The sequence below is a fragment of the Vitis riparia genome, chromosome 10 (genome assembly GCF_004353265.1).
Source record: "Vitis riparia cultivar Riparia Gloire de Montpellier isolate 1030 chromosome 10, EGFV_Vit.rip_1.0, whole genome shotgun sequence".
NCBI classification, from domain to species: domain Eukaryota; kingdom Viridiplantae; phylum Streptophyta; class Magnoliopsida; order Vitales; family Vitaceae; genus Vitis; species Vitis riparia.
Window position 1 is genome coordinate 11,776,908 of NC_048440.1, and position 14,134 is coordinate 11,791,041.

Below are 14,134 nucleotides of genomic sequence, written 5' to 3' on the forward strand. Positions count from 1 at the left end.
GCAATACCTAAGGCAGAAGATAACTGTAGCTCAATCACTAAGCAAAACAACATCAATCCTTTGGTCCTCTTTCATTACCAGCGTCCCACTCTTTAAAATCTTTCCATGTAAGAAGCATCTTCCCTTGCATTTTTTTGTCTGCAAATTCAGTTTAGAGGTATAATGATCAGCACTTCAGAATATAACCTATGCATGAAATATTAAATATCACAGAAAAGAGAAGTTACCTTCATGAAATATTGTCAAGTGCCATGTCTTCCTGGCTACTGGAAACAAGGCTGTGAAGGCATCCCAACCAACTTTATAACACCGGCTTTCATCCTAATTCAAAAGGAATCCTTTCCATACATCCTCGAAAGCAATTAATTTCTTCTTTCCAATTTCAATACATCAAAAACAATGCAGAGAGTGCTACGCAGCAGCAATTCCCACAATTTCCTATTTGACACGTTTCCATCCATACATCTTTGGCAGTTGAAGGAAAACTTCTATACATCTTTACGGTTCTTTTCCTAACTACTTCTATTTTACGACTTCTTAGTCTTACAATTTCAATTCATGATTTTATTTTTTAAAAATTTTTAAAAAAGTTGATCACCTCTTGCAAATAAGTGTGATTTTGCTTCCTTGTGCCCCTATTTCAAAAGGATCTGATGTAAATGAACGGTTGATAGTTGTACTGTTCCATACATCATCCGACAAAAGCAAATATTTTTTTTCAAGCAATGGCTCCTTTGATCCAGGTTGAACCAGACACAGGTAAATATTGGTTTCCCAAAGCCCCCCAGGCCAACTAGAAAAATTATACCAAGTTCAAGGTCACCGTCTTCATCTAATAACCAGTCGACTATCATCTGCTTGTAGTAAATAAGATCTATGACTTCTCCTTACTCTAATCAATCTTATCTCAAAAATACCCTTTCTCGGCACTGGATCATTTCTTGTTGAAATTTCTAAGATATTCTTGGAATTTAGACCAAATCTGAAGAAAAAACACTTGGAATTTGATAAAAGAAAGGAAGCAGGTGAGATTCCAAACCTTCAGTATTAGATCAGATTGAGACTTTGTAGAACTTGTGTTGCTCTGAGTTTGAAGCAGCAGCAGCTAGCATTAGCGTCAGTCTCGTCAATGAATGATTCCCACTGCGACCAAATGTGTTAAAAAGAAAAGGAAAAAGCCTTATTCTTTGGATGCTTTCTCAGCCCTCCAACTTATAAAAGATTCTTGAGGGGCCCTCTGCTTTGATATATTTATTGCATAAGTGGACTCCCAGTATCATTTCTCTCCAACATACCTTTTTTGCTAGCTGGTTGTGAGCTGGACCCTGGAGGGGACATGTGGGAGGCAAGAATTAATTTGAGTACAAAAATTATTTGCAAATTAACTGAATGACTTTACCTGATTGATTCTTCAACAAACACAGGGAACATTATCCAACAGTTTGTATAAGGTATGTATAGGTAAGAAAGAGGAAAAAGACTTGCATTAACATGGCAAAATATCTCCGAAAAAGCAAATGAAATAAGTTGATTGGGAGAACTTATCATTTAACCAAAAAAAAAAAACCACTCTATTGCTAAGACAGGGTATCTAATCAAAACAATTTAAAGAAACCAAAAAGAAAAAGAAACAGAAAAACAATCAATTTTCATTTGGAAATCGAACGGCTCTGGTTAAGAGGGCATAATAGAACTACTTCAAACAGTAGTGGCAAAAAGTAAAGGCCAAGTGTGGATTAAACATCAAACTTAACTATTAGTACTGACAAGGGCTCATCATAGGAGAAATCACCCCAGCATACATTATAGATGCAACAACAGAAGGAAAGTGGGCTGCAAAATGTTGTGTATGCAGAAGTTTCAATATAAGCATATTAATGGAAGAACACAAAAAATTAACCAATCCACATATAAAGGTACACGAGATTTTGACGTCACCAATCATGCCTACCTTTATGGATGAGAGAGAATATTCCATAGAGAATATTACCAAAGATAAAAATAAATTCAATTATTGGGTTCCAAAACTTGCTTCTCTTCCTCACTCTTTGTATCTCCATCCTAAACCACGAACCCTTTTACTCCACTAGGTATCTTTCGCTCTTTCTCACATCCACACCCTAGTGAGCCCTCTTATTCCACTAGGTATCTCTCACTCTTCCTCACATATTCATCCACCAGATATAGTCCTCACAAACTCAGCTCTTTCTCATAACTTTTTCCCCTCATGACCTAGAATATTTATAAGGAATCTAATTACAATCACACATAAACTTAAGAAATATTCTATATAATATTCCTTTTACAAAAAGAAATGTAGTCCAATTAGAAATTTGAGACACCTTCCAACAGAAAATACTAGTTTCTCCCCCATACAGAACATGCCTATATATGCAAGGATAGCAGCCAAGAAGTCTGCAATAATAGTATTTCCTTTCTATGCACATAAACTCACCTCAAAAAGCACTTGGGGACTATATAATGTCATCGATTATGTGCCCAACTGCAGGGGAATTGAAGAATTCAACCGGTATGGCTTCAATTAACAACTCCACAAAATCCTAATGTAAAACATGTCCTACTTAAGGGCTTCTAAAAAGTTCTATATGCATCATGTTATTGAACTTCTTCACTCTATGATGAAGATACCAAATATTCACTATGAGCACTTCTCAATTTATCACTTTTTCCTTTTTATCCTCGATTTCCTTTTCTAGCAATCTTTATATTATGTTTGATTCTTAGAAGCTGTGAGGGAAAGGATAAAGAAGGAGAAAAGGGAAGAGAAGTAAGATACTAACTTGAACCATTGACCCTTTTTTGAAGAGAAAATAAGGAGTTTCCAAACATATAAATGTCTATTGAATTTTCATCAGATTTCTTTTTTACCACAGTTGAACAAGAGAAACTGGTCCAACAAGTTGCACAAATTCAAGCCATCTGTTAAATACAAGTACTGCCAACTACTAAGCATATCTAAGAATCATGATCTGAGCTTTCAAGCAGCACTCTACAGAAGCTACAGGCTGAAAGAATCCATTTCCACCTTCAATCTTTTAACTTGAACAGAAAGTCATAGATCTGGCTATCTGATATTATTTCAGGGGGCAATTTGAAGTAATTCCCACTTTAGATTGTACATGAACAAGCCTATGAGGCCCATTGCTTGAGGCTTAGACAAAGATTATGATAATTGGGAATAATAATACATATATTATTCCTCCATGGCCCTGGTCATAAAGTTCAAATATCATACAGTTTACAATCAAGAACTCGTGTTATTCCAATCTAGTGCAACAAATGTCTACTTGGACGGAAAAACATTCTAGAGCCATAGGTGCGACTGACCATATCTGCAAATAGGGGAAATTGTAGTAAAGCAAACAGGCTGACGGGAATGCAAGCAACCAAAGCAATTGGAATTTTTGCCTGATGAAGTCCATGGCCCAAAACAAGAAAAAGGGTAGCACAAAATGCTATCATCATCGTTGCTACAGAGATGAATAAAGTCCCAAGCCCAATTGTCAACCTATTAGGTAGTGAGTGGAGGAAATCTTCTTCAGCATAGCGTGAAGTAAGGATGGAGAGAAACATCAGTATTGAAGCGGCTGAGGATACAAATGACAGGGCATCCGATACGGCAAAAACTGTGAAAGACCTTCTTTTTAGAAAGATAGGAATGCCAGTGTTATCATTGTCGCCGCCTGGAACTGTGAAAAAAGCAGCAAACATTACAGTCGCAATGAGTGTTGCAACGAGCATGCAGGATGCTGCAGTGTCTTTCATCCATTTTTCCCCTTCTCGTACTAATACCTTGTGCTCCTCCATGAATAGAGTCTGAGGAGTTTTTCCTTCTGAGTTTCTTATTTCCCTATACAATGGTTGGACAATTTTTTCCACTTCCTACATGTTAAAGAAGCATAGACTTAAACCAAATTTAAAATAACATACAAGATTTATAATGAAAATAATATAATTTTTCTCATTAGGCATTTCAGAATGCTAAAATAGGATAAACGCAATATGAATGGATTTAAATGCCATTCCATTTTTATCTCATCTGTTCCCCACCTTGAGAAAACTGGTGATGCACACATGAAGGAAAACACTGGAGTAGGTGGATCTAGCACAATCTAAAGATGAAATAGTCTCATGCTTGTTTCTCTTGTAGAATATGAATTAGTTCATATGTTTTCCTCAGCACTTGTTTATATAAAAAGGACTTTTATGGCAACAAGAAGTAATTATCCAGTGAATTTGGGGTCGTAACATAGGTTATCCAAACTATGTGAGTGACAAGATGACTATTTTGTGAGGGGTTTGGGAGTACAATCAAGGGTGGATTACTTTGGCATATTATTTGTCTCACAATGATTCAAGTAGTTTGGTGGAAAAGAGATAAAAGATTTTTTTAGGAAAAGTGGAGGAATTCGGTGACAATATGGGGTATGATTTATTTTTCTTCTTCTTTCTAGGCATCTACTACTATACCTCTCGAGGGTACTCTTCTTCATGTTCTACAACTTGACTGGAACCCAGTATGTAGGTCGACATACTTAGATTGGAATTTTCTCCCTCTATATAGATTCTGCCCCCTATGGGTTCATTTAAGTTAAATTTTGATGGATGTGCTATGGATAACCCAGGTCAGATGGGATTGAGGTGCAATCAGACGCCATAGTGGTATAATGTTGGCTCATCATTGAGGAAAACATTTTGGCTCTTTTAGAAGGTTTGCTACTAGCAAGGCTTTGTCTTTCTAACTTATGAATGGAGGAGGTTATGCTATTTTGATATCTTGATAGACTAAATTTGAGATAGGCCTTAGAGGTATGATGGATGGCATTGCCAAATTTAGCAATTTAGACGGTTCATATTCTTGCTCTGTTAGTTTAACTAATCATGTCGCTGATCATTTAGGTAAAAAAGGTGCCAAGAATTAGGCTTCTTTTGTAGGGGATTTTTCACCCTCTTGTGGAGTGTAGAGTGGCTATAACTTGCAAAAGTTCGTATCATATTCTTAAGTTGCATAGTTATCCTATTGTTCCTACTCAAGAAGTTCACTCTCTTTATTCTTTTGATCAGCTTTCATATATTTTCAAAGGGTTTCTCATCCTTCATTGGTACAAAATATTCATATTAATGAATTAGTTTGTTTCTTATCAAATATATGAGAAATTTCTCTAGACAATAAAAATCTAGTGGTCTTGACCATCTATAGTGCCAAATATCAGAAACAAAAAGAAACAGAGACAAAATATTTACCTTGAACCAATGTAATTCTCGCCGCAACTGCAATGCTGCACCAGAGTCAGTTTTGAGTCGATCTGATGGTGCAAGTTTTCCAGCCAAATGAAGCATATTATTATTGTTTTCATCTCTATAAGACGCTATCAAATCTTTGAGTGCTCCTATTTCATGTATGAGATTGAAAACCTTTTCTTGTCGATGCAGAACTGCAATATGAAATATGCTCCGACTTTGTGTATCAACTTTCCAAATAAGATCAGGATATGCATGAATAAGCTCAATTAAGAACTCTACGATTCCCAATTCTGCAGCAGTAAATAATAACCGTGAAGGTGTTCTAATCAGTTCTCCAACCTGTAACTCATTCATTAAAAGAACTTCACTCCAGAGGCACTTCACCAGCTCAAGGGCTTGAATATGCATCAATTTTTGGTCATAAACTACCTTGATGAAGGGAACTGCATGTTGTATGAAGCAAAAATAATTCATACACCACCATAATAATTTAGCAGACTTTGAAAGATCATACAATGAAAAAGTGAGTTAAAGCTGGTTTGTGACAATGGACCATCCAGAACTGCTTCACATTGTCCTGTTGCAGAGTTGGCTTTCTTCTTTTTAATTGTTATACAATTAATAATAATAATAATAACAAAAATCAGATGCTACCTATCTATGCTACCTATCTATGCTATCTTTAATGAGGAAACTGGTTGATGTCTTACCCTCTTTAAGGCATGAAGCTGCTTAAGTAACCGTCTTTCTCTAATAATAATTTTGGTAATTAGCTATAAATATGGCAATTTTAGACAAAATTGTAGGAGATACTAAAAGACATCTTAGTATGTTAAATGTAGTAGAAACTCAAAAACATAATACAAATGCACTCATGTACTTGTCAAACTTGGAAAAAATTGTAATTCAACACGTAATACAATCACAAGTAAAAAAAGACAAAAGATGACTAAGTTTCCTCTATTACCAAATTTACTTCCATCTGAATCTCAGAAGGTATAAAGAACGAAGAAAAAAGGACATAATCTCATTTCTCTTTGTTGACTTTCCATGGAAAATATGAAGAAAAATAATTAAATTCTTCATTTTCTGTATAAAAAGAATGAATTGAAGAAAGATAAGAAAATAAAGTTGACTTTCCTTCACCCTTATTTTTTTCCTTTTCTTACAACTTTTCCCTCAAACTTTCTATGATCCAAATAAAGTCTTACAACCTTTATCATATGAAGGACCCACAATTAGAATCATGCACAACTAAGGTATTTGCACTTTAGCTTTCAATAGCATATATTTCTCACAGAGAGAGAGAGAGAGAGAGAGTGAGGGAGAGCACCTTTATGGATCACAGAAGAGTTGCCTGACAATTCCACATGAAGACCTTCAAGAAAAAAAATGAAGCAATATAAAATAAAAAAAGAAGTCACAAATCATTACTCAATAGATCATGCAACATTTAGATATATAACAAACATGAGGTCTTTCAGGAAAGAAAAAGAACAATCCGTTTTGTAATATGCTGTTTCCCTTCATTTCATAATGATGAATGGAAGCTATGCAGTTTTAAGTCATTTGAGAACGCATCTGCAAGTTTTCAAGAATTAAATAGAAGTATAAAAATTCAAAAGAATACACGTTGACAGTCCTTTTATACATGTTATACTTGTTGGTGCCCGTGTCTAGTTATTAAGACAATAAGAACAGCAGGGCAGTCCTGCATATGAATCCTAAGGGCAGAAAAACAAGCTGGCTCAGATAAGGAGAACATCAGTTCAAGGTGCTAATTTCTCAATGCCAGTCCACCTTGTGACTAAATAACATTCGACATACTTTAAGCATTTAGATTTTATGTTCAGATTCAATTTAGTCCACCTATACTTATAACAAAGTATTTATGAAGCCATGAAGGTCTTCCAGTTGCTTAGCATGCGCCGTGTCAAGAGTCATGGCATGCATCAAGCCTGTGGCCATGCCATGTCACATATTGTTGGCACATGTCATGGTCATAAGAAAGATTCTTTATGCTTATCCTTAATAATTAAAGAAAAGAAATACCTTGGAATCAAGAGGATAAGATTGTCGAGCATCTGAGTTAATCTGGGTTGTGTGGCGGGAAAGAAATGCTAGGATTTTTGAGGACAAGGCTAGGAGTTTAGGGAATCTTTGGGATTCCATTCATTTCCTTGCGTCCTTTTGGGCGTTTTGTTCAGCGGGTTTTAAGGGCACCCCCCTTAACGTATTACAACTTGATTGGCTATCAGTGTGTAGTTCCAATAGTTCCAATGGGACGGCATAGTGTAGTGTTATTTTTTCATGTTGTTTAGTTTTTCTTTTGGAGGGAGGATTCCTCATCCTCCTTTTGTACTTCTTTTTCTATCAATATATTCTTGCGTGGTTTCCTATAAAAAAAAACCTCTTGTTCATGGAAAAAAAAATTGGTACATTATTGACTAATTGGGAAACTGTAGGATGGTGATCAGAAACGAAAAATGAATATACTAACATGCATAAATGCATCTCTGCAGAAATCCTAGCTGACTTCCACTCTGATATGCTGAAGGCTTCCGGGCCAGTATATGAAGAGCAGTCTCTCCATTTCTCCCTCTAGCTGTAGCTATTTTAGGATGTTTCTGAACTATCTTCAAGGCTACATCTGCATATTAGTAAACAATTATTAATCATCATCATCATCATGCATCCAGTCCCATGAGATGCTTAATGCAGCAACAATTCTATGTGCTTAAATATGATGATGCACAAAATTTTTGAAGTATAAAACTAGTTACCAAGATCAATATAAATAATTTCAGAAAAAAAAAAAATAGGGAATGACAAAAGTTTGAAGCCATTTACATCCTCTCAGTAGGAAGTATCATAGACAGCATTCATATTCTAATGATTCTATTCATACAAATATTGCATGTAAATGCCTATCTAAATGGTTCATAGATAAACGGCAAATTGATACTTGCCAAATAGATCAGAAGTGATAGCCGCAATAAGAAGCCCATGATGATCTTCATCTGTTAGATGGTTGCTATCTGTCTTATTATAAAGATACCAAACCATCTCTCTGTGGCCCAACAAAGTAGCCATATGGAGAGGTGTTGCTCCTTCACTACCTCGGATCAGTGGCAATCTTTTATTCTTGTTTACCATCACTTCTGCAATTTTTGTCACACCAGATACAGCAGCGAAACATAGGGCTGTGTTTCCAACTTTGTTCTGTAGTGCCAGGTCAGCTGGGGTCATCATCCTTACTAAGTTCTCAACAAAGGTTAGGTGTCTAGCCCCAGCTGCAATGTGAAGAGGTGTCTCTTGAGCCCTTGTGATCCTTGCTCTCACAGCCTGATGATCTGACTCAAAGATTCTCTCGGCAACATCCCAGTCACCACTGAGTGCAGCAAGATGCAGACGAGCATTAGTCCTGAAACCACTGCTAACTTCCCCTGCCATAATTCAAACATCAGGGCCCAGCTGGGATGTTAAACCCGAAAGAAATGCTGATGATTCCCAATGGTAAAAGGACAACCACTTGACAGTTGATATACAGAGGACTTAAAAGCACAAACAGATTAAACATGCAAAATGAGGCCGCAGACAGCAGCTTGGAGATACATAAAAGAATAAGAGGAGGGTTACCAAAAGCATATGGAAAATCCAAACATTTCAAGCATAGAAGACAATCTCTTACAATTCATCTCATCATTTGAGATTCAAGAGCCTTAAGCTTGCAACAGATCAGAAAAGTGCAGCCACTGGCTATGAAGAAAAAGAGAGGCACAATTTTACCCCAGACATAGGCTTTTCTAAAGCTACCTGCAGATTTTGAGACTATTCTTACTGCAGAGAAAGTCACCGTCTTTTAAATAAAAAACATTTTTATATTGAATGGCAAAGACAAAGAAGGACAACCAATCTTTCCAAGATGTCCAATTGGTGATCAGAAAGTAAACAAGTATCCTGCTCCACAAAAAAACTAGAACCATTTGCATAAACAAAAATGCATGCTTCCACATTCCAAAGAACAATGGTACCAAATGCCTAAAAGGGATTTTCATAAGCTTAAATTGGAGTAAAGATCACTCAAAAAATTTCAAGAATGTACTAGAAATTAACCTGAATGAGCAGCAGCAGCAAGAGGTGAACTTCCATATTCATCCCGGCCTTGGTTACTAACACCAGGACGTTCATTTGGTACATTACTTATATAATATCCATATGCAGTGGGAATGTCTATTACGACATCAGGTTGAAATGTAAAGTGCCGGTTACTTGAGGCAGCTTCCGGTAGTGATGGCAATGGTTGTGCTGCATGACTTATATGCGGTAAAGGGCTACAATCTGTAGATTTTGCCTCTGGAAAGCATGAACGGAATGAGGGCATAGTTTTGACCATGGAACACATTGTCCTGTTTCCTCAAAGAGTGAAGCAAACATGCACACAAACAAAATAGAGGCAACATTAGTAAAAGTGCCATGTAAAACCTTTTTGCATGAAAGGAACATATGATAACTTGATCCATTATGGTTTTAACTAATTGATTAGTTGGTTAACACCCTGCTTCGTTTAATATATTCCTTGTTGTTTCTTACTCTCAACGTATTAATGTGTTTTTTTTTCATACCTTATCATTTTCTTAACTAAAAACTCCAAGAATTTTGAATTTTTATTTGCTTATCTTTTTTGGAGTTAAATAAGATCTAAGTTTTCTTATGGAGGAATTCTAGTTTTCATGTGGTGTGTCATCTCACTCTTTCTTTTCTTTTGTCCCATTCCCATCCCTCGTGGCCCCATATCATGTTATTAATTTTCTAACATTGCCATGCTAAAAGTTGGTTGGGATGGGTTCTGCTTCCATTGGGGACATTCGAATAGGGGCTGCCCATCCCAAATCCTCCTTTTTGTTAATCCTAGTTTGAAGAAGAGTACTTCTGAGATGCCCATTAAAAGAGTTTTCAACTTAGTTTTCCAAAAGGGATTTCACATTTCACATTGTGTTTCATCATGCTAAAATCTCTGATGAGGAAAATGAAAGTTTGAGATCCTGTACCGTTGAACTATCTAGATAGGTGTGAATAGGTAGTCCTTTTTAATTTAGCCCAAAAAATCACATTTTAATTTTTTTTATGAATTCTTTTATTAAGTTGTTAGTTATTAATTAATCCAAGAAGTTCAACCGCACAAATACACAAGTGCTTTACTGGAAAACAACTTACAAAGTCTCCCAGAGACTTTGTGGATATAAAAAAACACGGGATCATCAGATATTGTAAAGCTATATGCCACTAAGTTTGAAGAAATAGGTACACAGACTTCGTAATTTACACTGTTAATACCTATACCTACTACTCTCACATCTACGATACAATACCTCTATGCTCCTTAGTGGATTCCCAAACACCTTAACAGGATGTAATCCTTTACCACAAACTCATGAACCAAAGATCTTTTGAGATTGTCCGGTTAAATGCAAAGGATGATGACCTAATGCTTAAGATGCTTAAAAAACCACATAATATAAGGCACACACATATATATACACATGGATAGAAGTTAGAAATGGTAATTTTCTTAAAAAATGTTTTATTATCTAAGCTTCAAACACTTGAGTGCCTCTCAAGGGTGCTCAAGTGCTCTAGGCACTTAAGCAGCCCTTAACAGCACTTGAACGTCTTTAGGACAGCTTGAACATTTGTGGTGCTTGAGCACTCCTATATAAAGTTTTATTTTTTTTACTTTTTCACAATCAGTTTCCTTTTCCCTATTATATGATATTCAATTAAAATTCATTCCCAAATTAATCATATTTTCGATTTTCATATAAGTCTACTCTATGTCTAACTCATTAATAATTACTTGTATCATTCTAGGTTGATTTGCGGAGAACCGTATTCATAGACAATGAAAATCATAATTAAAGCATGTAAAGTCCAAAATCACAATGAATGAAACAAAATTATGAAATTAACTATATAACTAACAAAAAAAATACAAAAAAAAAATAAAATGAAAAAGAAAAACCATATATCAATCAATCTAGTTTCAATGCCACAGTGGGGGAACTCACCCTTGTGAAATGTGACAAAATAAAAATTCTTGGCTATTTGGAGCAGATAATGAATCCAGCAGAACCCAATTTCTCTGCCATTCCAATGCCACAACTTGATGAAATGGGCAATGGTGGTTGCAGCTACAACCACCAGAAGTCCATTATCTATCTTGTGTTTCATTGTCTGCAGCAGAAATTTCCTAGAAATCTCACACAAACCAATTTGTTGAAGACAAAGGGACTTCATAAACTCTAAAGGAAACAATCCTAGATATCATCTCCATGCTTGGGAATACTCAAACAAAACACATATGTGCCCTTCAAATAGAAAATATATTCAAAGACCTGGAGAAAGTTGAAAAAGACAATATTCCTAGATCTCATCACCATGGAAACATTTAAAAATCCCTTCACCTTTAGTATATGAAGGCGATCAAATCAAGAACAATTACCAGAACATGAGTGTTTAAGAAAAAGGACATTATGCAAATTGGCTTTGAATGAAGAATTTCTAAGAATATATTTAGAGAATGTCTCATTTAATGCTTCATGAGAGAGTTAACCACTACTAAGCAGTAATAAGTAGAAAACATTACAGGTGTTTGGTTAACCGACTTAATAACTTAATTCAAGTTATTAAGTAAATTAAGTATATTTGATAAAATATCTTAATGATATGACTAAAAATAAAAAATAGTATTAAGTAATAAGTAAAAACAATTAACTTATTGTTAAGTCCATATTTTCATTTTATCTTTTTATTCGTATTTGTCCTAATTACCTCCATGATATTTTTTGGTACTCCATGACCTCCATTGTTACTCAACCTCCTTTACCTTAGTTATAGCTTATGAGAATAAATATGTCAATTTAATGATTTATAATAAATTTTACGTTAATTTTATTAAATAACCTTAATACTTAAAGTAAAAATTAAGTAATAAGTTTCAAGTCAATAACTTAGTATAATTTAACTTAAAATCAATTTAAATTATTAAGTAATAAGTATTAAGTTTTACCAAACACCTTATAGTGTACCTGAGTTTTTTTTGACATTTACATCGAATTGAAAAAAAAAAAAAAAATCTTGAAAAGGGTAATAGTAAAAGTGTAAAAGAAAACTTCCATAATTTTCATACTAGCCATATATTAAAATACAAAATTGAATTTACAATCAATCTAGTTTCAATGCCATAGTGGGGGAACTCACCCTTGTGAAGGGGTGACAAAATCAACATTCTTGGCCATTTGGAGCAGATAATGAATCCAGCAGAACCCAATTTGTCTGCCATTCCACTGCCACAACTTGATGAAATGAGCAGTGGTGGTTGCAGCTACAACCACCAGGAGCCCCTTATCTATGTTGCGTCTCATCGTCTACAGCAGAAATTTCCTCGAAATCTCGTACATAAACCAATTTGCTGAAGACAAAGGGACATCGTGAACTCTAAAGGAGACAATCTTAGATCTTATCGGCATGCTTAGGAATATTCACAAACAAAACACATAGGTGCCCTTCAAAAAGAAAATATATTCAAAGACCTGGAGAAAGTTGAAAAAGAAAAATATTCCTAGATCTCATCACCATGGACAACATTTAAAAATCCCTTAACCTTTAGCATATGAAGGCGACCAAATCAAGAACAATTACCAGAACGTGAGTGTTCAAGAAAAAGGACATTATGCAAATGGCTTTGAAGGAAGAATTTCTAACAATAAAAAGCAATGTTTTAAAAACCGACCGGTCATTGAACCGGAAAAGTTATCGGTTCATGGTTCACGGTTCACTGGTTGGACCGGTGGTCGAACTGGTTGAACCGGTGACGTCATAAATATATATTTTTATATATTATTAAAATTTAAAAAAAATTATAATATTATTTTTTATATTTTTATTAATCAATTAAATATAATTTAAAATAAAATAATTAAAATTAGATTTTTTTTAATGATGAACATTAACAAATTCAAAGAGTATCATAGTATAAGGTAGCATACATTACTCAAGCCACGGTTTTGATTTAATAAAAATTATGATGAATTATTAATAATTAATAATTATTTATATGGAGGAATTCTCTCGCTCGAGCATAAGAAGCCCTTTTCTGCTTTCTGAAGTTGTCCTCCCCTCCAGGCGACACAATCCCTAAAAGATAAAAAAACCTACTTTCCTCTGCCACTCTCAATCCTCGCAGTTACTAATCTAATCATGTTTTTGTTTTTTTTCTTTGCAACCCCTGTTTGATTCCCAAGAAAATCCATCCCCCATTTGATTTCCGGGAAAATTCATCATCGTTTGATTTCCGAGAAAATCCATGCAAAACCCCAAGGAAAACCAACAAAATTGCTTTTTTTTTTTGCTCCCTGTGTTTTCTGGATCTGTTCTAGGGGTCTCTTTGCTTTTATGCGAATGGATTTAAATTTCACGAACCCTAACTCCACGATTTTTTAGAAATATCGCCAAAATTTTTCGATATTTCAAACACTACCGGCAACAATGGGAACAACCGCGGGGGATGGGGAGTTGAGTGGCCGGTGACGGGGCTTTGCAGCATTTTGGGGGAGGGCTTTCCAACGTGTGGGGGTTGCTACCAGCGGGACGACACTCCAGTGACCGGCAACCATGGAAACAGCTGTGCAGATGCTGGGAGGAAAAAAACAAAGAAAAAAAAAATTTGAGTTGGACAGTTCGAAGAGAACCAGCCGGTTCGTTCGGTTGGGCGGTCCGATCGCCGATTCGTTCGGTTCGATTCCGGCTCAACCTCTTTATGGGCCAAATGGCCGGACCGAACCGGAATGGTGACTGATCGACCGGCCGG

General features: G+C 35.6%; 1 protein-coding gene across 5 annotated transcripts; it reads right to left on the reverse strand.

Moving 5' to 3' along the window:
• Positions 1-227: 227 nt before the first annotated feature.
• LOC117922939 (ankyrin-2-like) lies at positions 228-13,081 on the reverse strand. 5 transcript variants are annotated; one of them, XM_034841172.1, is made up of 8 exons: positions 12,526-12,606; positions 11,334-11,499; positions 9,382-9,674; positions 8,235-8,711; positions 7,766-7,915; positions 6,599-6,643; positions 5,266-5,708; positions 3,194-3,903 (listed from the first exon to the last, which is right to left on the reverse strand). In XM_034841172.1, exons 3-8 carry the CDS (start codon positions 9,668-9,670, stop codon positions 3,289-3,291), a joined length of 2,019 nt encoding a protein of 672 aa, XP_034697063.1. In that variant the 5' UTR covers positions 9,671-9,674; positions 11,334-11,499; positions 12,526-12,606; the 3' UTR covers positions 3,194-3,288. The 5 variants fall into 5 exon arrangements, with proteins under 5 accessions (XP_034697065.1, XP_034697063.1, XP_034697064.1 ...); XM_034841173.1 differs by having other exon boundaries at positions 11,334-11,515; positions 12,526-12,586; XM_034841174.1 differs by lacking the exons at positions 3,194-3,903; positions 11,334-11,499 and adding an exon at positions 228-1,325 and having other exon boundaries at positions 12,526-13,081.
• Between the last annotated feature and the right edge of the window lie 1,053 nt (positions 13,082-14,134).

Coding starts and splice junctions, on each gene's coding strand:
- LOC117922939 (XM_034841169.1), bottom strand. CDS start 12,689: ATGAGACGCAACATAGATAAGGGGCTCCTGGTGGTTGTAGCTGCAACC. Junction 8,712..9,381: donor TGCTGCTGCTGCTCATTCAG/GTTAATTTCTAG, acceptor GAATTATGGCAG/GGGAAGTTAGCAGTGGTTTC. Junction 5,709..6,598: donor CTCTTCTGTGATCCATAAAG/GTGCTCTCCCTC, acceptor TACAACATGCAG/TTCCCTTCATCAAGGTAGTT.